Source organism: Mycteria americana, chromosome 3 (assembly GCF_035582795.1).
Source record: "Mycteria americana isolate JAX WOST 10 ecotype Jacksonville Zoo and Gardens chromosome 3, USCA_MyAme_1.0, whole genome shotgun sequence".
In the NCBI taxonomy this organism is placed as follows: domain Eukaryota; kingdom Metazoa; phylum Chordata; class Aves; order Ciconiiformes; family Ciconiidae; genus Mycteria; species Mycteria americana.
Window position 1 is genome coordinate 67,921,047 of NC_134367.1, and position 23,239 is coordinate 67,944,285.

Consider the following 23,239-nt stretch of genomic DNA (forward strand, 5'->3'; position numbering starts at 1 on the left):
ATGTTTTCCTACCTAGCTCTAGTGCAGTACCACGTTCTACAGATTTTAATTGAACACAACAGCTCAGGATCATTAGCAAATGGTTCAAACTACCATGCTCCAAAAACGCTACCCAGGAGCGAGCTGTGGGCCAGCACCATATGTGCCAGCAGCGTACAGCCTCGTATGCTTCAGAAAATGGGTCAGAGATGCGTCACCTCTACCTACCTGTCTTCTGTCCCAAGTGTAGTGCATTGTGTGAAAAATGGCACAATCTACGTGCCTCGGGGTCTGTGTCCGCACCCCTGGGACACAGCGCGGTGGTTTGTTTCCCGGAGGCGTGTAGGCAGGCCCGTGTGTGCTTACCTCTGCCGCCTACAGTGCGGTGGATGTGCGGGGCGCGTTTGCCCCCTGGACCTGCTGCCCCGGGGATGCTGCGAGGTGCTGCGTGCCCAGGGGGTACAACTACCCGGGGTGGTGTCCCTGGGATGGGACCTCGTCGGGGTGACCTGTGTCCTTTGGGGACGGCTTTGGGCCCGTGACCACCCTCTCCTGGGGGCGTGTAAATGTGCTTGGGGACGGTGCGCGCCCGGGCTAGCCCCTAACCGGGGCCGGGGCGCTGTGTGGCAGCGACCGAGCAAGAGGCGGCGTGTGGTGCCGCCCGGGGAGCGCTGGCCCCGCGGGCCGCAGGCGGCGGGCTCCCGGCGGCCACCCCTCTGCCCGAGAGCGGCGCGCCGGTGCCGCGGAGCGGGTCCCCGGAGGAGGACGCGGGGCCCCCCGGCGGCGGCGGCGGCGGCGGCTCGGCGGGTCCCGTCCTGTCCCCCGCGCGGCGGGTGGGGCCGGGCCAGCCCGCGGGGCCGCGCCGGAGCCGCCACCTGAGCCCCCGGCGCTGCGAGCGTGGGCGGGGCGGCCCCTGCTCTCCGCGGGGGCGGCTTCCCCCGGCACCGAAGTTTCCCCGACTTGTGCCGAGAGAGGGGCAGGTCCCGGCGCGGGGGGGGCATCGCGGCGGCGGAGGAGGAGCGGAGCGGCCCGGTCCCGGCCGCCGCGGGCGGCGTGTGCGGGGGCGGGCGTGGAAGAGAGGTGGGCGAGCAGCGATGACCTTCGCGAGGAGCCCGGGAGGGAGCGGGCCAGAGGCAGAGCGAATGGCAGCGGGGGAGGATGGTTGCTGAGAGCCGGAGGAGAGCCGCCCCGTACTGTCACCATGTAAGTCTCTTCTCCGGACTCTGGGGCGAGGGCTGCGGCTTGCCGCCCGCGGCGAGCGTGGATAACCCCCGCGGGCTCCTTCGTGGGGCAAGACACCCGGGCCAGACAGGCAGGGCTTTCCCCCCCACCCCCACCCCCCGTAGTAGGCGATGAGTAATGTCAGGTTTGAGCCGTGCAGATAGGTAGGGCTGATGGAATGGGGAAACGCGAGAGTTTCACGTCGGGAGCTCAGAGGGCAGGGCGGGCAGGGCAGGCAGGGCTCTGCCCTGTCCGAGCTCTGCCCCGTCCGGGCTCCGGGTCCGCCGGCGGCTGCCGTGCAGGGTCGCGGGCGGCCGCTGCCTTTCTCAGAGCACTGTAATCCCGTCCTTAGGACTGCGCTGGTGAGTTTCCCCGTGCTTGGAGGCGAGTAGCGAAACCCTCGGCCCCGCTCGCCGTCCGCTGCCCGCTGTGAACGCCGGTGCCCCGGCACCCGCCCGCCCCGGCCTCTCGGCTCGGGGCCGTGGTCGCTCGCGTCGAGGAGCCCCGTCCACCACAGGCACCGTGCCCAGCCCTCCAGGTGCGGTGCCAGCACGGGTAGGGAAAAAGGGAGAGGGAGGGCCGGGCGGACTACATAAAACCTTCCCAGCCCCACCGCTCCTCCCTGCAGCGCCCGGCGGAGAGGAGCAGCGCGGGGCTCCGCCGCCGTCGGGGGCCGAGGGGCGGTCGGGGGCTCGCCCTCCCTCCCTCCCTCCCTGCCGTACGCCGCCTGGCCCCGGGCGGGCCACTGCCGTGGCCTCTGGGCGCCTTCCCCGGTATGCTTTGCCTTTGCTGACAGGCTCGCACCGAAGGTAAGGCAAGGTACCAAAGTTTGGGATTAGGCGTCTCGGCGGTGCGTTCACAGCCGGGTGAGGGAGGGGCCCTGTGGCCGGACCTGAAGGGAGTCAGTACCAGGGGAGAAGGGTAGGGCTTTCTGACAGTGCACGGTGAATTAAGGCAGCAGTGAGAAGGAGTTCCTGAAGACCTGGCGTTGCAGTGCTACAGAGCTGCGAACAGCCAGCAGATTAGTTGCCTGCAACTGGGGAAAGTTCATTTTGAAAGGAAAGCCAAGGGACTAAGACGGATCTGATACGGCTGGCACTGTTTAAATTAAAAGGTGGTGTCGTCTTTTTTTTCATCTCTTTCAGTGACTGTGAGGGTGTTTTCAAGCTTGACTGTAAGAATAATTAGGAACAAGTAATGCTGAACAAAATGAAAGTTTTAAGTGGCATCGCGTAGTTAATCTTTCAGGACACTCGTGTAGTACAGTTTAAAGTAGGGACTTCAAAATTAAAATCCACTCCTCTGTTAAGCTGCAGGAACTAAACTGTGAGTTGTACTCATCTTTCACTTGGTGTAGTTCCACTTAAGAGTGATTAAGCTTGAAATCTTTTTATTTACAACCTATATGAGAAAAAAAATTGTGAAATTGATGTTATCTTTCTTTTAATTTTAAAGCGTCAGCAACATTTTTCCTTAATAGCTTTAGACATATCAAAGACCAAAGAGAATCATGTCAGTCTGCCTGGGGCAGAATTCACATCCTACTCCAGGGAACTTTGCCGAAGCTTTGAACAAGGAAGATGGTGTATTCAAATATGTATTGCATGTTTTGAGACCATACAGTATACAAATGAAATGCTCCAGGATTATTCACATTTTGTGTATATTTTCTTGCAGAGCTAAAAGGTGATGATGTTGCGTTAGCTGGCTGCTGGCATGGAGAGTAAAAGGTTTAGTAGTTAGTTCAAGATGAAATTAGTGCGACTCTTGCTACATCCATGTCAAGTTACCATCCATCTACGGTTTAGATAAATTACATGTCTATTTTGCTCTTCTGGAATGAATTGTGAATAAGATCATTGTCTCCCTATGTTATAGGAAATGAAAGTAGCTGTGGACTGGACTGTATTGAATTGGTAGCTAGAGTGCATAGCTGGTCATGTCACACAGTGTCTACAATGGAATAATGCCAGTCCATAGAAAAATTAGTAGTTCTTCTATGAGACTCCGTAGAAGGGCGCTTTCTAATTTTTCTGCTTTTTTTTGTGAAAAAAAAAAAAAAAAAAAAAAAGAAAAGCATTAAGAGGGATTGCTTTTGTGAGACTACATCCAACTGTAAGGGATGTACTCCTACCGTAGGTGTCTTAATAGTCCCCAAATATATTGGGTAAAATGTGGGTTTGGTTCTGTGTTTGACAATCTACAATGATTTGTTCAGAGCTGCTAGCATGTTACCAGCTGGGGACAGAACAGGGCTTTTTCATTTAAATTGAAACAAAATAGAGAAGAAAACCCACTATGAACTATGAACAGTGTTCAGCAATTTTGATATATCCAGGATTAAAGACTGAAATAATCTGCATGTGTTCTGAGATCTTTGTTACAGACTGCTTTGCTTGCTTAAACTCTTGGTGTGTTTTAGTACGTTGCTGTGCTGATATCTATTCTCTGTGCTATTGATGAATATCAAATGGCAGAACACATCCTTTTAATACTATTTAAAATAGGAACACAAGGCCAAAGGGGTCTCTTGGGCCATTAAGTCAATGCTGTTGTAGCAGGGGACCATATCATCCCTTGATAAGCTATAAACTAGCCCAGGACTGTTTGCTAATTTTTCTGTTGAATTATTCATATGCTGTTTGGATTCAGTTCTAGATGTTAATTAACACTAATAATCAAGAAAATGAACCTTAAAATAAATATAAACGTAGTGGGTATTAACAGGTGAATAATATCTGTAACTAAGTTGGTTTGGTTTTTTTTTAATGCCTGTGAAGTATTTACCAGTTGCTCTGGCTCCTTTTTGTAATTGTCTGCCAATTGGGATGTCACATTATAAAAATAACAGGGATGGATTTTGGTATGGAAGAAGCCTTTTTGTTGGCAATGTGTTAGCTGACTCCCATCCCTGACAACTTCTTGTGTGAACAGGGGTGTTACGCACGTCACAGTGTAAGGCTGTGAGCAGTCAGGTTTCTGAATTTTGGCTTTTTGTCTATGCAAGATCTCAAGAACATGTAAATAACTGATTTCCTCAGCCATTTATAGTACTCAGCTAGAGGTTATGCTTTGTAACATAGATCTTCAAAAGTCCTTTCCAAAAGAAACAGATCTCACTCATGATGCTTGCATTAGTGGAGGTTTTGGTAGCGTGCTTCTTCTGTGGTCATTCTTGTTTGAGTTCGATAAACCTTTCTTTCTTGTTAACTGAGATGATGTGGTGTAAAGAGAATTTTGTCCTTCAGCAGTAGAGAATGTAAGTGGAGGAGACAGGTTTGCTGTTTTTTACTTATTTATTTATTTTGGTGGAGAAATTGTATTTTTTTTTAAAGTAACTGTAAAATTATCTAGCCTTTTTCTCTGGGGAAACATCTTGATAGTTATTCCTTTCTGCCTTGTTTTTTGTGCTTATTTATGCTCTGCTCTGTTGTTGATTACCTGTGTTCTTGAAATCTTTCTTGATTTGTGCTTCTTACAAGAGTGAGGATGAAGAAACAGACTGTAAACTAACACCGTGGAGTACTGGCTTGTAAGCGTTACCACAATGCAAGTAAACATTAACAAATAGAAATTGCCCAAATTAAATAGCTCTCTCAGACTAACGCAGAATCTCAGATTCTTTAAGAAAGGCCCTAAAGGCAATGTGACTGGGTAGATTCACTCCAGACCTAGGATCCTCTCCAGACTGAGTAGATTCACTCCAGAAACCTGTCATGTTACTTTTCCTTGAGTATCTCAAAAATTGTGTCTTGGATTCTCCAGCTATTAAATGAGCAAAAACTTCAGCTGAGTTCACAGAGACATCAAAAGTGATGATTGCTGTAACACACAGAAGATGTATCAATACGATGAAAACCAACACAGATTTCTTCTAAATTAATAAATAATTGTTTGCGATTGTTTCCTAGTCTGATAACTTTAAGTGTGCTTGCTCAAAACAAACCAGCAAACAAAAACCAGTAATGCAACCACTTCTGCAGGTTTGCATTGGTAGATTATGCAGCAGGCTTGCATGTATCTCGCGGGTAGCTGCAAACTCTCCTGTAGGAACAGCAACGTTCTTCTGTATCTCTGGTATGTCATGCTGTTATCCTCAACATTTCCATTTCACCACTCTGTGAGTATATATGCATGCTATGTGTGTTTGTATGTACATATAACTGTTTTCATGTCTTAAAAGGACTTCTGTTCAAAGTCAATTTTCTAAATGAATATTAAGGGCATTGAGGATTTATGAATTTTATACATTGAACAGTAACTGTTCCCAAACCTCAGCATTCTGTTGTCTGAGATTTTAATAGGGATTTTTGGGTCATTAAGTTGAAGGACAATAATTCTGTTGTTTGATAATCTGGTTATTTTGTGTGTCTGGCTTCATCAAAGAGATTCTTGTATTTCAGAGCCCAGTGTTTTCTGTGCTTGTCTTCAACACTTGTTAAGTTTGACTTTACAATATCTCAGAAAAGTAAATCAGCTTCAAATTCCTAATTTGATGCAACTACCCATAAAGAACTGGACTTCTTTTGTAATCAGATACTTGTGCTATGTAACACTGCACTGAAGGGAAGCTTAACTGATTGCAGCAGTCTGTTGAAGTGCCATTTACCTGGGCCCGCTGGCATCCAGCCCACTGGAGTGGTTTGATGAACTACTACTTTTAAAACTGAAACATTAGTTGTTCCTTTACAATGGTTTATCTTGCTGCATTAAGTTTGGCTTGTCTCCATTACGGAACTCCATTTTGGGAAGAAACAGGAGCTGGTACTGGGAGAGGATTTACATTTGCCCCCAGGTTTCACTGGCGGGTTCACAGCAATGTCTGTGGAGCAGAAGGAAGACTATTTTCCCAAGTTTAAGAAAATTAATTTTTCATGCCACTGAATATGGACTCTCTACTTTCTTTCACTTACCTCTTTCACATTTCCATCCTGATAAATCGTACTGGTGGCCATTCCAAATACCTTTCTTTTTTTCTGTATTTAATATGCACTAACCTGGAAGACATTTGTTCATCGGTGTTTCTTCATGACTATTCATTTGTGCTTCTTCTTCACATACTGTTGCTGGGAATAGACTTGTGAAATATTTTGGGGACTCTGTTAGAGATTTTCTCCCATTGTAAGTAGATAATATCTTACTGAACAAAAGCCAGTTATCATCGCCAAATAGGAGGGGAAGGAGTTGGTCAAAATAATGCGTGTTGTGTTTCATTATTTGTTGCTTGCTTTTGCTTGTTGCTAACTTGTTGAATAAAATGAGGCAGGAATGTAATGGAGCAGCATTCATTTTGGATACACGGTTAAAAGTTTGACCAAACTTATTAAGAGTCTTTCTTGCTTCCTCTTCTGCCCACTATGGAGGAAACATTTTGGTTTAGCCATTGAATGTCCTGTATGCTTCAAGGGAAAGGAAACTTTTGCTTCAAGCTGTAACTGATAAAGATTTTATATAACTGCATTTGTTTTATTAAATAATAAAGATGTCCCTGACTTCAGTGGCAGCACAGATGAGCCCCTCAATTTTGGCAATTAAAGTTTCAGGATTTTCATTAAAGTTGTCAGGAGAAAATATTGTAGCTGTCAAAATATTAGCACTGAAAAATATGGAAAGGCTGGTTAAGGACAGAGGCAAATTCTCACATACCATCTTTATATAGTTAATAACAAATAGGTATGTATTCTATATACATATTTAAACAGCACAAATGTATTTGCATATGTAAATTATGTAAATAGGTAAAGTAAAACTTTGCAATCTCAAAAAACCCCTACAGCTTAACTCTTTCAGACTGCCACCATATGGGCTGCTTGTTTCTTTTACTGAAATACCACCCACACCTACCTGCTTCGAAGCCCAGCGCTGACCAGTCTTCCACTCTGTTGTCTGCTAAGGACCAGGCAACATCATTTCTGACCCTTTTTAGTAAGTGTAGAGACTTCTGTCTCTGTTTAAGCAACACTAGGGCCATCCATAATTTTCAAGTGCTACTTTATTTATTGCTAGTTACTAGTTTGACTAAAACCAGTATTTTCTCATTTTCTTGGCTTGTTGTAAAGCTCCCTGAATTCTTGCTTACTTTTTTTCCACAGGATGTCTCATGTAAGTGAAATGTGGTGCTATCACTGGAAATGGAAGCTGCAGCACTGTCTCTGCTTGTTTACCACATATATTATATGCATGCAGCAAGCAGGTAAGTCAGCAAATTATCTTCTCGCTTAAATAAATGGTCTAGGAGCCAAAGTTCTGATGACTAAGGATTATGCTTACGTATGACTGAATTACGTACAAGATAACATTTTGATGAAAGTGATGCATTATAATTATTAGTTGTAATTTGATAGGTTGGGTCATATTTTCTGCTACTGCCAAATTTTCTTTTTGTTGGTTTTTTTATCATTTTGGTGTTATTAATTGTTGCTATTTTTTTTCTTTGAATTCTTCATTTTGTCCTTCCTTTGCTTTTACCTTGTTAATACCTACCTCTCTTTTGAATTTCTTCTAGTTGGAATACTGTGAGTAATCATGTAGTTCTTCCATTTTCCACAGTACTGTTTGTGCCTGTAGATTATGTATTCAGTAACCCTTCACTCTAGTTCAAAGCTGTAAAATAACTGTAGTGTGCTTATTATTTTTAAATGCTTTTATGATTCAAATAATAGAAACATTCCTCAACAAGCTATATATATGTAAGATAATCATACACGGTGAAGAACAATCAGTTTAAGCTTAACATCATCTTGGTCTGTAGTGACACTTGAGTACAGACTAATGTAACACATTCTGACTGTTTTCTTTAAACATATGAATGAGAGATTTCATTTACTCAATGTCTTTTCCTAACCACAAGACTGCAAAATATTTTAGGAGCTCCAGCTGCTTTACTGGAAAAAAAACTCTGGAGTTTATTCTGAAGCATATGAAAATTTTGGAGCAGCTTGTAGTGCTCAGCTAATTCCATATCAGATGGGTAGTTTTGCTGTTACAGACTTGCCATTGGAAAAAGGATGGTTTATATATAGAAAGAGTTTCTGGCTTCTTTGATATTGTTTTTTCTCTAAATAAAAAGTGCAGGTTTGGGTTTTCTGTGTGTTTTTTTTTTTTTTTAAACCTGCACTTTTTGTTTAGGGAAAAAACAATGCAGTAGCTGTGCAGTAGCAGTTTCCAGCTTCATGTCACTTTAATAGGTGTTTTCCATTTCCATTAAATTGTGTAGCCAGAAATGTACTTAGGACCCGACTCTCACCCATGGCTCCATTAGCTGATGGCTTTTGTGTCCCTGTGTTCCTGGGCCATATATGATCCTGGGCCATGCAGCTGCCATCCTCGGCATAAACTGCTCTAATTTACAGCTGCTGTGGGCTGTTATCTGGTGATTAGAACATTAAGACCCAAAGACAATTAGTCTTTGCTAATTCCTCTTGATAAAAGTTTAGTTATTGAAAGTGCAGGTGACACAGCAAGAGTAAGTCCCGTGAACCAGATGGTCCTAGCCGGTATGCTGTGAGGACAGAGAAAGCCAACTACAAGCTCATCTGTGCATTTAGCTGATCGCAGAATACCAGATGTACTGGTACTGAACAAGTAGATGGGTCGAAAGCCCTATGCCAAACTCCAAGATACACTTCTACAAAGTCATATATGCCCCTGGCTAACTACTTCAGCAATGAAGTAGTTGGTGCCATTGGATTGGTAAAAGCAGCCAAAGTGTTCTAGCTAATTTCGTCTCCTCTGTTATAGTTACTGTCCGTGCTCCTTTCTCGGGCACTGGTTTGACATGTAGGAGACTCAGAACCAGGTCTCTGATGGAAATCGGAGCAGAGACCTGAACCTGAGTCTTTTACCTCTCAAGTGCGTGCCCCTGGGGGCTTTTTCTTTCTTGCTTCGTTTGGAAAAGATTTGAAATCTTCAACATTTTCAATAAATTGAAAAGACATTTCCCTATCTGCCTGAATGATGAGTAGATAAATAAGGTACACTGGAAACACCCAGGTTCAATGGACAAATGTTTGCTGTTCAACAGTGAAAGAGATCATAGCTAGTCTGCTGTTAATACTCGACTGAAATGAATATGAGACATTTACCTCTACAGCAACCTGTCATTTGGCAGTACTTGCCTGTAGACCCTCAGGGTTCATGTTTCTTTGTATGTTGATGTAAAAGCATAGGTTACGCTGCAAAGTGGAGTCTTTTCATCTGTTCTTTTTAACAGAGCAAGGCAGACAAGGTGGGGAAACACTGCTCCTCCTGCATTTTTTATTCTGTGTTCTTAAATGGTATTGGTCACTTTGGCTGTGGATTCACACGGTATCCATAATCTCTCTGGCAGCTGAAGCTCTACTGAAGTTACAGTAGAAATATCATAAAACCTGACATTCATCCAGCTTCACTAGTGAGCTGTAAGCTTAGAAAGCTGTTGGGGCTTATTAAGCTTTGCCTAGAGGAGGTTACATACAAGCAAGGGATTAAGATCATCAGGTACAGATTTTATGGATTATTTAAGGGGCTATTCATAAGGATAAAAATATCAGTCATGCTGTGACATGGAAAAAATGCAAAAGTAATAATTTTGTAGTTTAACTTGAGAAGAACTACAGAACTTGGCCTGCTTTCAGAAACAAAGCTTAGGAGAAGGATTACACAGCAGAAAACTTAGAACAGGAGCGGGATGGCCTGTGAAAAGTACGTTTAGCCACAAGTTGATCAGTAAGGTACTGACAAGCAGGTGCAGGAGTGGCGTGTAATCCCAAAATACAGGCCTCATACCTCAGAGGAATCAATGGGTGGACTCTGACACTTAAAATTGAAAGACAGAAAGAAATTATAAAAATAAAAAATAAATTATAAAAATATAACATGTACTTTAGCTAAAGTCTCAGCAGCCGTAACTGTTTTGGCACACTGGCTTCAGGTCATGTGTTGTGACATGGGGTGAAGTTACAGAGCAGCTCAGTAATCAGCTTGACAGGTTTCCACTCCTGTCTGGGGTAGACATCCCTGATGGCCTTGAGTGAGTTATTTACTCAGTTTCCCTGCCTATAACAATGAGTGTACGTCTTGACTCCCTTGGAAACGGCTTGCCTATCTTCCAGTGAAAGGACTGTATAGAAACCGAGATGTTAAAATGATTGTTCTAAACAGAATTAGTTAAATCCGCTTTTATCTGAGATTCAGACATTCCTAACTTTTAATTTGTATGTACATTTTGTCGGTTTCAGAGAGCCCAAAAGAGAACAAAAAGAGTGAACAGAGTTCTGGAAAATATAACTAATGAGGGCAGACAGAAGGAACTAAGATTTTTTTGGTTTAGAGTAGGTAGAAGGGGGAATGCATACGAATTGAGAATACTTAAAGAGAGAGCTGCAGTGGGAAGGGATAGACTGATCTTCCTGGGCAGTTGAAAGGGCAAAAAGAATGGGCTTAAATTACAGCAAGATAAATGAGGGGAGGACATCTCATCGAAGGATATAGGTATCAGTGGAATAGATTGCCAAGAAAGACTGGGGAATCTCAGTCCTTGGAATGTATAGTAATATCTGCCAGAAAGGGTTTAAATCTATAGTTCTCTTTCCTTGGGGCTGAGAAATACATTCGATGATTTCCAAACTTCCGTATTTTCTATAGCACTTCCTTAATCTTTGCCCTGTAGAATCTATTTTGGCTCAAAATTTGGGAAATGAGGAGATCCGCTGGAAATTGTACTTCACAGAATATGAGAGCGCTTTTGCTGTGCCTACAAAATTGTATTGGTGTTTGTCCTGTTGCAATGGCCTCATTTTTATCTGACATAAGGAAGCAGCAATTCAGTATGGAAAGTAAAAATCGGTTGCTTCACATGTGTGTAACCTCACAAAAAGTGTTGAGTTTAGTCTCCCTTTGCTTTTTGGCTTTTTTTGCTCTCATAGCAAAATGTCTAATGTTTCCATATTGTACTATCTCTTGGTTTTGACTGTGCTGTCTATGGTAAACCAGGAGCAGAATTTGAGTTTTTTCAGTGACCTTAAAAGCAGATTCCGATTTGCATAATTACTTTCCAATCTAGTTTTCAAGTGTCTTGTCACTACTGGGCTTCCAGGGTTTTGAACACTTGCACATTTTGAGGAGATTGCAACATCCTCATAAGAGCTTTTACCTTCTTCTGTCATCAATAGATACATAATTATGTAAGAGGCAATAGCTGGTTTAAATTTTGACTACCATGCAACCATATTTAGTTTTGGTTTTATTCAGGATGTGGGAAATATTTATTTTAATAAAGCCATGAGTACATCTACAATTCTTATTACACTATTTGTGCATTATGCCCCATACTGCTGTTATCACAGAATTACTATGACTGTAGCTAATGCCAGAGTGAACATTTGTCCTTTTGTTCATCCATCGGTGAAGTGCATTGGTGTCTGCAGTCACGTTTCCATGTCCTCAGAGGGCTTTAATCAATTCCCAGGAGCTCATCAAAGAGTAAGTTTCAATTCTGTTACAGTCCCTGAAATTTTAATTTCTTTTTTTTTTTAGGGGTGATTCAAAGCAAAACTTTGTGCTGTTTTTAATTCATTAAGAAAGAGAGAGGTGAAAAAAAAAAGAATAAAACTGAAAGCAGGTCCTTCACCCCTATGGCTGATGACAGTCTCCAATATAGGATCATCTCTGCCCATCATGCTCCTTAACTGGGCCTGTGTAGATAAAGGAGGGATTAAAGTCCTCCCTTGTTCATGGGAGAGTTCCAGAGCGACCCTGCGGGCTCAGGAGCCGAGTAAGAGATGGGAAGGGGCATGGTGGGAAGTGTTGCTAACGCCGCCCGCGCTAGCAGCAAGAGTTAGTTACATTGCCGTCTGTGGAAATGGATTGGGTTTTATCTTGAACGGCCCAAGTCAGGAAGCGTGTGTTTTCACCACAGATCTGAAACTGCCTACCCCAGACAAGGGCCAACGATCCTATCGCCGAGCGAATATGAAATGGTTGTCAGCACATTCCCTTATCTTCCTCTCTCTTACCATGTGCGCAGCAATAACCGAAGTGCCAAGACATTAACCCAGTCAGTCAGCACAATCCTCGCGTACGGCGGGGAGGTGGGGCGTGATTTTATAACATTATTACTGGCGCTTTGTGAAACTTCTCCCGTGGCGTCCCTGGGGCGTGAACATGTGTGCATGTATTGCTGAGCAGGGTAAATGTGACTGAGAGTGCTGTCCCTGACTCAGGCATGGAAATTCAAGCTTCTGAAAGTTACAGAAAAACTCAGAAAACCTAAAAAGTTTGAAAAAAGTATTCAGTCTGACAGTCTCTTTCCTTACACAGGTATACATACATCATGTGTAACTGAGAGATTAGTCAGAAGGAATCTGGATGTTCAACGAATAGCTCCAAAGTATTTTTATTCTTTCCCCTCTCTCTGTCAGTCTTCTTTTACGTTTTAAGTAGCTTAAGCAAAACAAATCAAAAGCAATCCGTTATGTTCTGTTTAATATCTAAATTTCTGCTGGCTTGAGGCATGTGTTTAGAATTTCTGGTCATATAAATCTTGCAGAGAAAAAGTGACTAGTTGGCTTTCTTGTATTTCCCGTAGTTGACAGTTCGTTAATGTAAAAGTAAATCACTGTTGGAATGAATTTCACAGGAAGCTGCCTCTCATTACCTCTGTTTACTTTTTTAGCTATAATTTTTTTGATGGTGCTGATAATTCTTTTCCCTAAAGTGTTTGGACCTCATTGCAGTAACCATAACAATATTGCCTTAAAAGCACAGTCTTTTTTTTTTCCTCTTCCTCTGATATGCACCTGTAGCCAAACCCAAATGGAATATCCTGAAACATCACAGAAATTCAAAGCTGACTAGGACCTCATCTTACAGGGTCTCTGCACTTCTTTAGTAGAAGATAGGCTAAATAATGTACCATTCTCTAAAGAATATGCCTTTAAAGAAAGAATATACCTTTCACTGAAGGTCCTGTCTTTATGACCTGTAGATTTTGGAATCCGTTTACAATTTATTTTTGCTTCATTTTTTCTGTTCACTGTTAAAAATGAAAAACACAGCCAAGTGACAATTCGTCAGTTTGTCAATATCGGCTATGACAACAGACAATAAAATTATCTAGCTCAGTCGTATATCCAAAAATAGCCCCAAAATGACTTGCAGCCAGCTGGACTGTGCTTTACAAAAGGCTGCCTCTGACAGAGGTTATTATGTAAAGAAATTAATTCTTTATGATATTTGTCAGTTGATCTTAATAAAGTCAATGAACATTTTAGAACAAAATGAGTTTCTGTCTCATTAAAAGACTGAAGTCTTTGCAAATGTCATTTTTTTTTCTCTTGTGGATTAGTAATGTGAGAAATGTTGCATCATGAAGTGATGGTCTTAACTAGGAATAGAACAGTTTTCCTGAAAAGTTCCTTACATATAAGTCTAGCAGTCCTGTGACATGCATTGTAGTAGGTATTACAATTAATACAGAGTAATTAAAACGGTTGATTTCATATACCGGTGGACCTTTTAGAAGTGAGTGATTACCACTGTAAAGTCAGCACTTGTCAATTAATAAGAAGGGCTGAGCTTGCAGATTGTGGATGCATATTGTGATGTCCATGATTGTTTTGCTAGAATATTGGATTTGCTTACATAATGGGATTGCTTAAGTGATTTGCATAAGGTGTAGCATGTAATGTTCGCTAGATCCAGGCCTCAGTTATCACTGTCTGATAACTGAAATGTTAAAATTTGCATTTTTATTACAACCACAGCACAGAGATGTCTGAGATAGATATACTTACCCCCTGTATTATGTATGGACAATACTAAAATGAAGAAAAACATATATTACTTTTATTTTACAAGAATTTGAAAAAAAATGAAGTGAAGGAATCTTAGCTACTATTTAGTAAGGTACTAAGAAATAAGAAGACCCACCCAGAAAATTACATTCCTTTTTAAGATTGTATATAGAAATACCTCTGATTAAAAACTAAAATTTAGTTAACCTCTAGTTAACTAAAATATTAGTGTAATAATGATAAGTTACATAAGAGAAACACATCCCTTACTGTGATACATTGAACCAAAACTACTTTTCCTGCCCTAAATATGATAATATAGGCACTCATATCAAGGAAAGGCAGGGCTTCCAGAAACACCTCTTGTTTTGTCTGGATTCAGTGCTCGGTTCCTGTAAATGACAGCCTAAGCTCTAACTCTTGCTGCAGTACAGGAAAATTAAGTGCATAATTCATAGTTAGAGTTCTGCTTCTGTAGTCTGGCCTCCAGGTATCATTCACACTAATTCATTTTATTGGCCTTCTCTTGAAGAATCAAGCCACTTTCCACACTAAACTCAACTCCAGTCATAGTTTTTTGGTACCACTATGAACTTGTACTCCTTTTTTCTCACCTTTCATGTTGTCATTTTTACCCTATTGTCTGGGACAACAGAACCTTGAGCAGTATGTTGACTGTTTTCAATTTGTTAGTTGGAAACAATTTTGCTAATTGTCCTCAAGATTTCAGCCCCCAAACATGCTCACCAATTCCCATTCTGTGAGTTTTCCCTTCAGTAATTTCTGAACATCTTCTCTGTTATTTACTGCTTTGTCCAAATTCCAGTGTAGCAAATAGTCACTTTTCACAAGAGAGCCTGCCACGGTGGTAACTCACATTGTTTAATACTCCAAAACTACAGCTATATCAATTAAGATGTAAGATACTTAATATTCTATAGAAGTGTCAGCATGGCATATTTTCAGAGAACATAATTTTTGAAAGTTCTTGTAGACTGAAAAAGTGTGTGTTGGAAAATATTTTGCTCTTTAAAAGCGTGACAGAAAGTTTGTTCCCATTCTTGAAACCACTTCTTTTTCTGGATATGCCCGGAGTAGTCCAACTGTCTTCCAGTACATTGTAAAACAACTGCTTTTTTCCGGGATAAATCTCTGCAAGAGTTAGCTCTTGCAGAACACAGGGTAGATCCATGAAAAGATCGTCACACAGCTAACCTAATTTTTGAAAGGATACAATGCGATCAGAGTTTTTCCAATTCCAGCTTTTTCCCTCATGAATATGCTTCTTAATGGGTGTCAGACAGAAAACTGCAACTCCCTATCTTGAACAGAGTTTGTTTTGTTCAGATGCATGCTCTGGCTTCTCGCAGCTCTTCTCATTAAGAGCTGTGCAGTGACAAATCCATACTATGAAGCTGAAGTCATTTTTTTATCAGAACTTGCTTTTTAGGTGGAGAAAAAGACCTTATGGTTGAAGTTATCACAGAGGCATTTGTACAAGTCCCAGTCCTCAGTGATTTTTGGTTTGTGGTGTGAGGAGTGAGGGGAAGTGTGGTTTTGTTTTTGGTTTTTTGGGGTTTTTTCCTCATTGTCTTGGATTTACAGGAAAGGCTGATAAGCAGGTTTAAATCTTTACTGTTGTTTCTTCTAATTCTGTGTCTAAATATTTTCCACTTCCAAAGTATGTTAGTCATATATCATACTGCAATTTACAGAAACTGGAAATATACAGGGAATGCTGAAATCGCCTTGCCTGCTGAGTCATTAAACATACGCAAAGGAACACCGACATCGTGTCTTTTGCACTGAAATCTAAAATAACTTAAGAGATTTCATGCTGGGTATGGGTGTCCACCTATCCAATATTTTGAATAACAAATCACCCAAATTGTGTTCAACTTGTCTTGGCTTTTAACATTGGTTTAGAGAATTGTTCAAGAAATCATGTCTGTAATATACATACCAAAATAAAAGGGCAAAATGCTGGTGTTGAACAAAGGCATTATTCATACAATGAGTTAGAAGTTGTGGGTTTTTTAAAAAACAAAATATTTTTTGACTGATAAAAATATTTAAAGGAAGTGTAACTATAAAAACAACGAGCCCCCTCCCTTCCACGCGTAAGCCTGGTACATCAAATGTGCTGTGTGCACCAGCTGCTCTGGTTACAGTTTATTATGTAACTAGTTTATAAAGTGTAGGCTTTTTTCTTTGACCTGTCAGATTTTGGCAGTATATTGTTTCCATGATGTCGGTATTTTGATCTTATTTTGAATTGGATATGCTTCTGCTAAAATCTTGCCACCGGAACTTACAAAGACGTTGTATAGCAACAATACCACCAGTCCGGGCTTCCCTCTCTCTGTCTCTGCATACGGGAATTACTCTTCTGCTAAGTGCTTATTTCAGTGTTACAAATTAATTGCATTTAAACCTTCCACGTTCTCAGTAGGGTCTCGGTGAAAGTCAAAACGGTAGAAGTAGCATTGGTATAATAATAAATTTCTCTCTCTGGTGTCACATGGCAATCAGAAGATAGTACTGAGGATTAAAAAGGCAAGCATCTCTAATATACACTCCCTCCCTCTAATAAAATCTGCACATATTTTTCACATGTGGGTATATACCAAATGAGTGGTTTCTAAATCCCTTGCCAAACACTAGTAACTTAGAAGTTACCTGCAAATAATATATCTCTGGCTTAGTCGGTTGTCTTTAGTTTTGGGTAGTTTTCTTCCCCCTGTTGTCAGCAGTGTTGATGTATGTGATAACAAGTATTCTCTTTTAGGCAACTCCTGTAGTTACTGACTCCTTTGACTACTACCCTCAACAAAAGTACCTGCAGTTGTTCTGTATTGTTTATAGCATATCAGAATTGAGTAACTGGCAATTTAATTATATAATCAATAGCTGAACTCAAGATCTTAGGAAAAAATTGCCCATTTTCTTGTGCTTGGCTGCATGAATCTTTTCTGAATAGCACATCATAGCAATGGAATGTATCAGATGCCAGAAATGTAGCTGAGAAAGGTTCAGTTTTTAAAGCTATTCTTTTCAAAACATTTATCTTGCTTTATCATCTTAATCAGTTTTCTGATGTAATATATATTCTGAATTCGAAGGAGAAAATTGCAATGTTAATTTTAAAATATCACCATATTTTCCTATTTTTAAAAAGAATTAATTTTTCTTAAATAAAAAGAAATTTTTTTCAAGAAAGTAAAGAAAAATAACTCTTATTAGTAATATGATTGAAAAAATAATAAATTCATAGCAAGCATGCTATTTGCTTTTTTTATGCTTAGGAGTGGTGAAATTGAGACAGATCTGCTTTAACCCTGAAATAGTTTTGCACAGATTTTAGAATAAGATACAAGAAAACTCTTTGGCAAATGTTCAGCTATATATAGTCTAGTCCTCCATTTTAACTGGATTGCATAACATTGATTTTATTTGGTCCCACCAAAGTCAGTGCAAGTGTTACTGCCCCCTTGAATAAGAGCTGAGATATATCAGTGTTGAGCACTTTGGAAAATCCCTCCCCAAATGTCCAAATATAAACTATTTGGAAGTTGGTGTCTTGGCCAAACAATGTTGTTGTGTCAGAGGAAGCCAAAGTTCTGCCCCATGCCTTTGAAAGATTTAACTTGCGTGGTGTTGCAGCATTGCTGTTCAGTGCTCAAAAGGGAAAAAGGCTTAAAGAATGAAAGAAGAGTTGCTGTGCACACTTGGCAGCGATTATATGTTGTAACTTGTGGGTTTTGTCTGCAGATTACTGTGATCTCACCCAGTAATGCTTGAAATGGAAGAGGGTTTTGTAATTCTGCTTTTTGTCTGTGTAATCCCCATGTCATGTGAATCTTGACTTGGTACTTAAGAATTGACTTGAGCTCCAGCGAAAAACTCAAAAGCACAAACTCTCCTGGAAGGGCTGATACTGAAAAACTTTTTCTTCCAGCACTGTTCACGCTTTATGCAGGACACGGTACCATTTGCAGGAGTTCGGGGCACCTCAGGTTCCCAGAGATTCAGTGGGAAACGAGCATTCTCAGCACTCCTAAAAACTGAGCCGAGGAGAGGACAGCATTTTGCTGTATCACCCTCTTTTCAGCTAGGTTTACTGCATCCTGTTGGGGACTATTCAGTAACTGGCAGAGCCAGTTAAAATATCGTAAGAATCCAGACATCCACTCTTGTTTCTACCTACCCATCCATCCATAATCTGCTTGGTTTTTAATCCTAACACACAGACAAAAGCTTTCTTTTTCCTCTTTAAATGTATTGCTTTTGATTATAGTGGCATAAAAGATTTTTTTGAGCTTTCCTCATATTTTGCTGTAGTGTGTGTGTTTCTAGTGAGAAGACAGCTCACCCTGGTCAGAGTTTTAATCTTTAGGGTGAGGTCTGCAATGCTTCTTATCTTAATCAGCTACTGTGTTTATTCACTTGAAATATGTGAAAATCTGAAGAAACATCTTCTATTACCAGGGATTGAGCCAAACTACAGAAAAAAAAAAAAGAATCTGGTCTTTTAGCAATTCATGGTATTTCACATTAGATTTCTGTTAGCTTTCCTTTGCAGAATTCATTGTAAGGAATGATACAGTGACAGCAGAATGGAAAATAACCTTGCATATTTTAAAACAAAAAAAAGGTTTTAAACTAGAATCTGGTCATCAAAACATGAACGTTGTGAGTCACGAACATAAATTACTTAATAGCTGTTGGTGAAAATTAAAGGAAACTTTTTTTTTTCTTGCCAAGAAGCTCTTCTGTGGTACTTGCAATTTGTTCTTTATAGTTTGTCATAATTTAATTGTCTTCATGTTTGTAGTTCAGATTTTTATATTGGCCCTCTCAATAGTTCTCATAAACAGCCCCATTAGTCCTTTTATATCATTCCTCATAAAACTTACGGTGTTGGAGTGTAAACTTGGAAGTATGTATACAAATACTGATGGTAACAAATATAATGATAATCAAATGCTATGCAAGTAGACTTTGCATGGCCAAGGTAGTCTATACATTCAAGAACCAGTTACCTGAAATGCAATAATCTGCACCATTAGATACCATTGTTGGGCTATACTTACCAATTTGTCAACAACTGTGAAAAAAACTGAAGACCAATATGTCCAGTCTAAACACCGATCTAGTGAATATGTTCCCGTATGGACCTTTCTTGGAGTTATGGTGTATATCACAGAGTTTTCAGTAAGATTAACAATTCACCTGCTATGTTTTTAAAATTATAATGCAACTCCATAAGGGTTGTCCCCTTAAAGTTGTAATATAAATGTTAAATAGTAATAATGGTGGTATTTTATTATTTTTCTCCATGTAGTGTGATCTTTCATAAGTAAACTAATACTAGTTAGCATCATCGTATCTCGCTGGAGGTATATTGTCTGCAGGTAGGATCGGCCATTACCCTCTGCTTCTGTACTGCCATAAATAAAGTTACTTGACTTGTTCTTTGGCACTATTTTAAAAATACAATTAATATAAATTATATGTGATAAAAATTACTGATAAAAATGTCTATAAAACATTATATGTTTATGATGCAACTTTAATAAAGGAAAATGTTGAGCTAAATTTTTGGAACAGTTTAAGGACAAAAGTCTATACAGAAACACGTTAATGTGTATATTTGGATTGTGCAGGTGGATCTCCTGTACTGTCTGTGAGCGCTGACAGATTTATAAGTCTAGCCCAATAGCACAGAGCCTTTGTCCGCACTTTAAATTAAGTTCCTGAGTATGGGCTGCTTTGGTCATGGAAAAATATATCTGTGTGAGACTTGAATGATTAATTTTTTCGTTGTGAGCACCTTTTTATCAGCAGCAATATGAGAAGTTTGAATGAATATTCAGGCTCCCAATTACATATGGGTATTGCCATTTCCCTGTAATTTGTCTTTTCTAATTATGACACAGTACGTTTATTTCTGAAATTGCACATGCTATTAAATGTCTGCCTTAAAGTAACACAACCCTTCATTCCTACCAATTCTGACAGAGTAAGACATTTTTTTGCTTTCTAATCATTGCCTGTCTTATGTGGAGGTGAGGAAAAGATTGGGATTCAGCTAGTGAACCGAAATAGAGAATGATAATCTAGAAGCAGCACTTGCTACTTTGGTTGAAATGTTGGAGACCTGTGTGGAAATAAAGGCATAAACCAGTGGGGTTAGGTTTCCTTTGATTGTCACACAGTGGCAGTTTTCAAAGTTTGACTTATTTTAAATAACAGAAGAAAGCTTTAGGAAGAAAACATTATAAAGAAAATACTAAGGCTGGAAAGCTGGCAATTTGATAATTTGGAAATAACAGAATCGAAGAATTCAGGTTGCCTATGGAATTTTCCATTTTCACATCCACCGTGATGATGCGGGTTTTAATTACAAAGTCACCTGCTTTTTGTCATTGGCCTTCAGCTTTGTACAGAGCAGATGTGCTATGAGGCTGAAAGCAAACATGTTTTTTAAGGCCTTTGCTTAATGTGTGGCCAGAGGTAGAATACGTACTCTAAACGAGGCATTGGATTGCAAGATCTCATGGCTAGGGTGGCTGGAGGCTCTGCTACAAAACTCAATGCTGTCTCTGACTCTTGTCTGCTGAGCAAATGAATTTCCTGTCTGTCTTTAGGCACAGAAAATGAGACACGTTAATTTAAAGCTATAGAGTGATTTGCATCTATAATTGCAGTTGAAGTGAATAGGAACTGTGTTTGACTATATTAACCTCTATATAATGCTGCAAATCATGAATAAGTTAGGTCTTGTGTGTCTGAAATTAGACACCTAATGTCAGAGGATTCTTCCGATCTTGATATTCCCCAACTACCCTTCTATAAAATGAATTTAAGAATACTTCTTCCCTCACAGTCATATTGTAAGGCTTTAATTAATAACTGATGGAGAGATGTTCAAATGTTATACTAATGAACGCCACAGAAGAGCTCATGAGGAAATCGGTGATTCTGTCTCAGGAGAGGACTGGAATTGCTGCAAAGCTGAGGGTCACACGTCGAAGAACGGAGGTAAAGCAGGATACTGAAAAGTTGCTTATTTCATGGGATTTGTCCTTCCTGTGCACTGAATGAGGTCCTGCAAAAACGGTAGTATGTGATTATGTAATTGAAGATTTTTTTCTTTTTAATTATCTATGCACAAAGGCCAAAGGAAGGTTAACTCTGGCATTTCCTAACTTCAATAGTCCTTGATTGTGCAATCCTAATGGTGTCTGCATGTTTCTGGGAGGGGTTTATAATGATGGTATGTGCGTGCGTATGCAGATTAAGATATAATTACTGTTAGAGATGCTTACTTAGAATTTTAATTTAACCCATATGCAGAGCAGAAAGTCTTGTTAACAAAATGTTATTTACTTATTTTTCTTGTTTCATTCATTCTCACTTAATCAGGATGTTCTCCACCATATTTTTGAGACAGTTTAAGGAAGCTGAGATTGACAGTGGTTGGAGTAATCAAGCCACTTCACTGTGAAGCAATTCGCTTAGGAGTAGAAGAACTTTTCCTTTTCATTTAATTATTTATTGTGGCCTTTGAATGACCCAGCAGTTAGAACAGTAGCAACCTGGTTCTGTAGGACCAGGTGTGTAACACCAGAACATAGTATTTCATAATGAAAAAGAAAAAAAGGAACAGAGAGGTATTCTGTTGTAGTATTTCCTACATGCTACTATCACTTGTAAGATTTCCCCCCCCCCTTCAATTTTGTATTCCATCCATAACTTCAAGGGGATTTCTGGTTACACATTTCAAATATATCCTTTCTCCATCTTCTCAATATCCTTTCCAGGGAGATACTGTGTGTGGGGATTTTGTTTTGGGGTTTTTTGGGGTTTGTTTTTTTGGGTTTGTTGGTTTGTTTGTTTTTAAGGCACTGTAATTCTTGGTTTATTGATGACTGATTTGTGTCATCCTGTTGGAAAAAGAAAACAAACCACTTTGCATTTGGTACAGAGGATTCAATGTTGCACTTAGATATTTTCTTGTCTCTCTTTTGCTATCTAGAAAAGAAATGTTAAGGCTTCTACTTCTGCAGTGTTAGTTTCTGGAGGAGCACTTGGGGAATTTTGGAGTCTGGATGAGTAGGTCCTGTGTGGACTGAGGTTTGAATGAAGGCGGCATTTTGCTAGGAAATGGGGTTCTCTGAAACACATAAAATCTTTCTGTGTATCTGAAGTAATGGCAGGGTGCCCAGAGCTTTGTGGAAAGATGCCTACTTCTTCAGCAATAAATAAAATAAGTAAATAAATAAATATATTTAGTCAAGGGTAGGATATCTTTGATGTGAAGATCTTCTGCTAGATGAAAGTTTGCAACTGGCATGAGGTGCCAAGCATTCCCCCGCTTCCTTAGCGCCTTTGGTGCCAACATCCTCAAAAAGAACAAGGATTGTAATCCTCAAGACATCAGATTTGAAAAAGGATTTCCTTTAGAGCTAAGGTTGTTTTTCTTACCTCCAGACTTGTAGCTAGTGATAGGACAAATGAGTCTTCCAGAAATTAAGAAATGTTTAATGACTGTGGCAGTTTTCGGATTACAAGTCATAAAATAATTTAATTTTCCTGTAACCACGGACAAGGTGCTGATGCCCATCTTCCCTTGGAACAGAAGTAGGTCTGTTACTGGTTTAAGCCTGTGGTCCAAGTAGCCCAGTATTCATAGACGGGCACCTGGAATAGAAGAGTTAAAACAAGGCCTATGTACACGACGCTTCCCTTCAAAACTCTCCCAGTCTTCAACTGTTTCCATTTTGGGAATGAAAATCTCACTGAGGCTGGTGTGGCTTGCCTGTTTAGTAGTCTGCAATGGACTTCTGCCAACCAGTTACCCACTCTCCCTTTGAACTGGCACATCCAGAGTTGTCCCCAGGCAGGGAGTGCCACATGTCCACTTCCTGTTGCATGAAGAACCACCTTGTTCTCCTTACTTTGAACCTGGCTTCTATAACAAGGGGCCACCAAGTGAAGACAGCGAGCAGATACTCCCTCTCCCTTTTCCCTGTCACCCACTGACCTTTTGTAGACCTTTGTCAGATCTCCATTATATCATCTCTTTCCCAGCTTGAAGAGTACTTGACTATTCCCTCACTTGCCCTGACCATCCCCACCCAGGACTCCCACACAGGCATCCTTTGCCTGCGGCTCGAGGGCTTCATTTAAGCCCCGGCTGGGACACCCACACGTGCCCTGGGCTGTCAGCTAGCCGGGAGCAGCAGGAGCTGGGTGGCCCA

The 23,239-nt window shown here is 40.7% G+C and overlaps 1 protein-coding gene across 5 annotated transcripts in view; it reads left to right on the top strand.

Annotated features, from left to right (window-relative positions):
• The first annotated feature begins 1,054 nt into the window (after positions 1 to 1,054).
• Positions 1,055 to 23,239, top strand: part of ADGRG6 (adhesion G protein-coupled receptor G6) — a 115,912-nt gene continuing 93,727 nt past the window's right edge. For 3 of the 5 annotated variants that reach the window (XM_075498856.1, XM_075498859.1, XM_075498860.1), the window contains exons 1-2: positions 1,055 to 1,182; positions 7,293 to 7,393. In XM_075498856.1, coding sequence (XP_075354971.1) covers positions 1,181 to 1,182; positions 7,293 to 7,393 — 103 coding nt within the window. In that variant the 5' untranslated portion in view covers positions 1,055 to 1,180. Of the gene's footprint in view, positions 1,183 to 1,431; positions 1,739 to 6,990; positions 7,126 to 7,292; positions 7,394 to 23,239 lie in introns of those variants that run through there. The other 2 variants (XM_075498857.1, XM_075498858.1) reach the window with 2 other exon arrangements.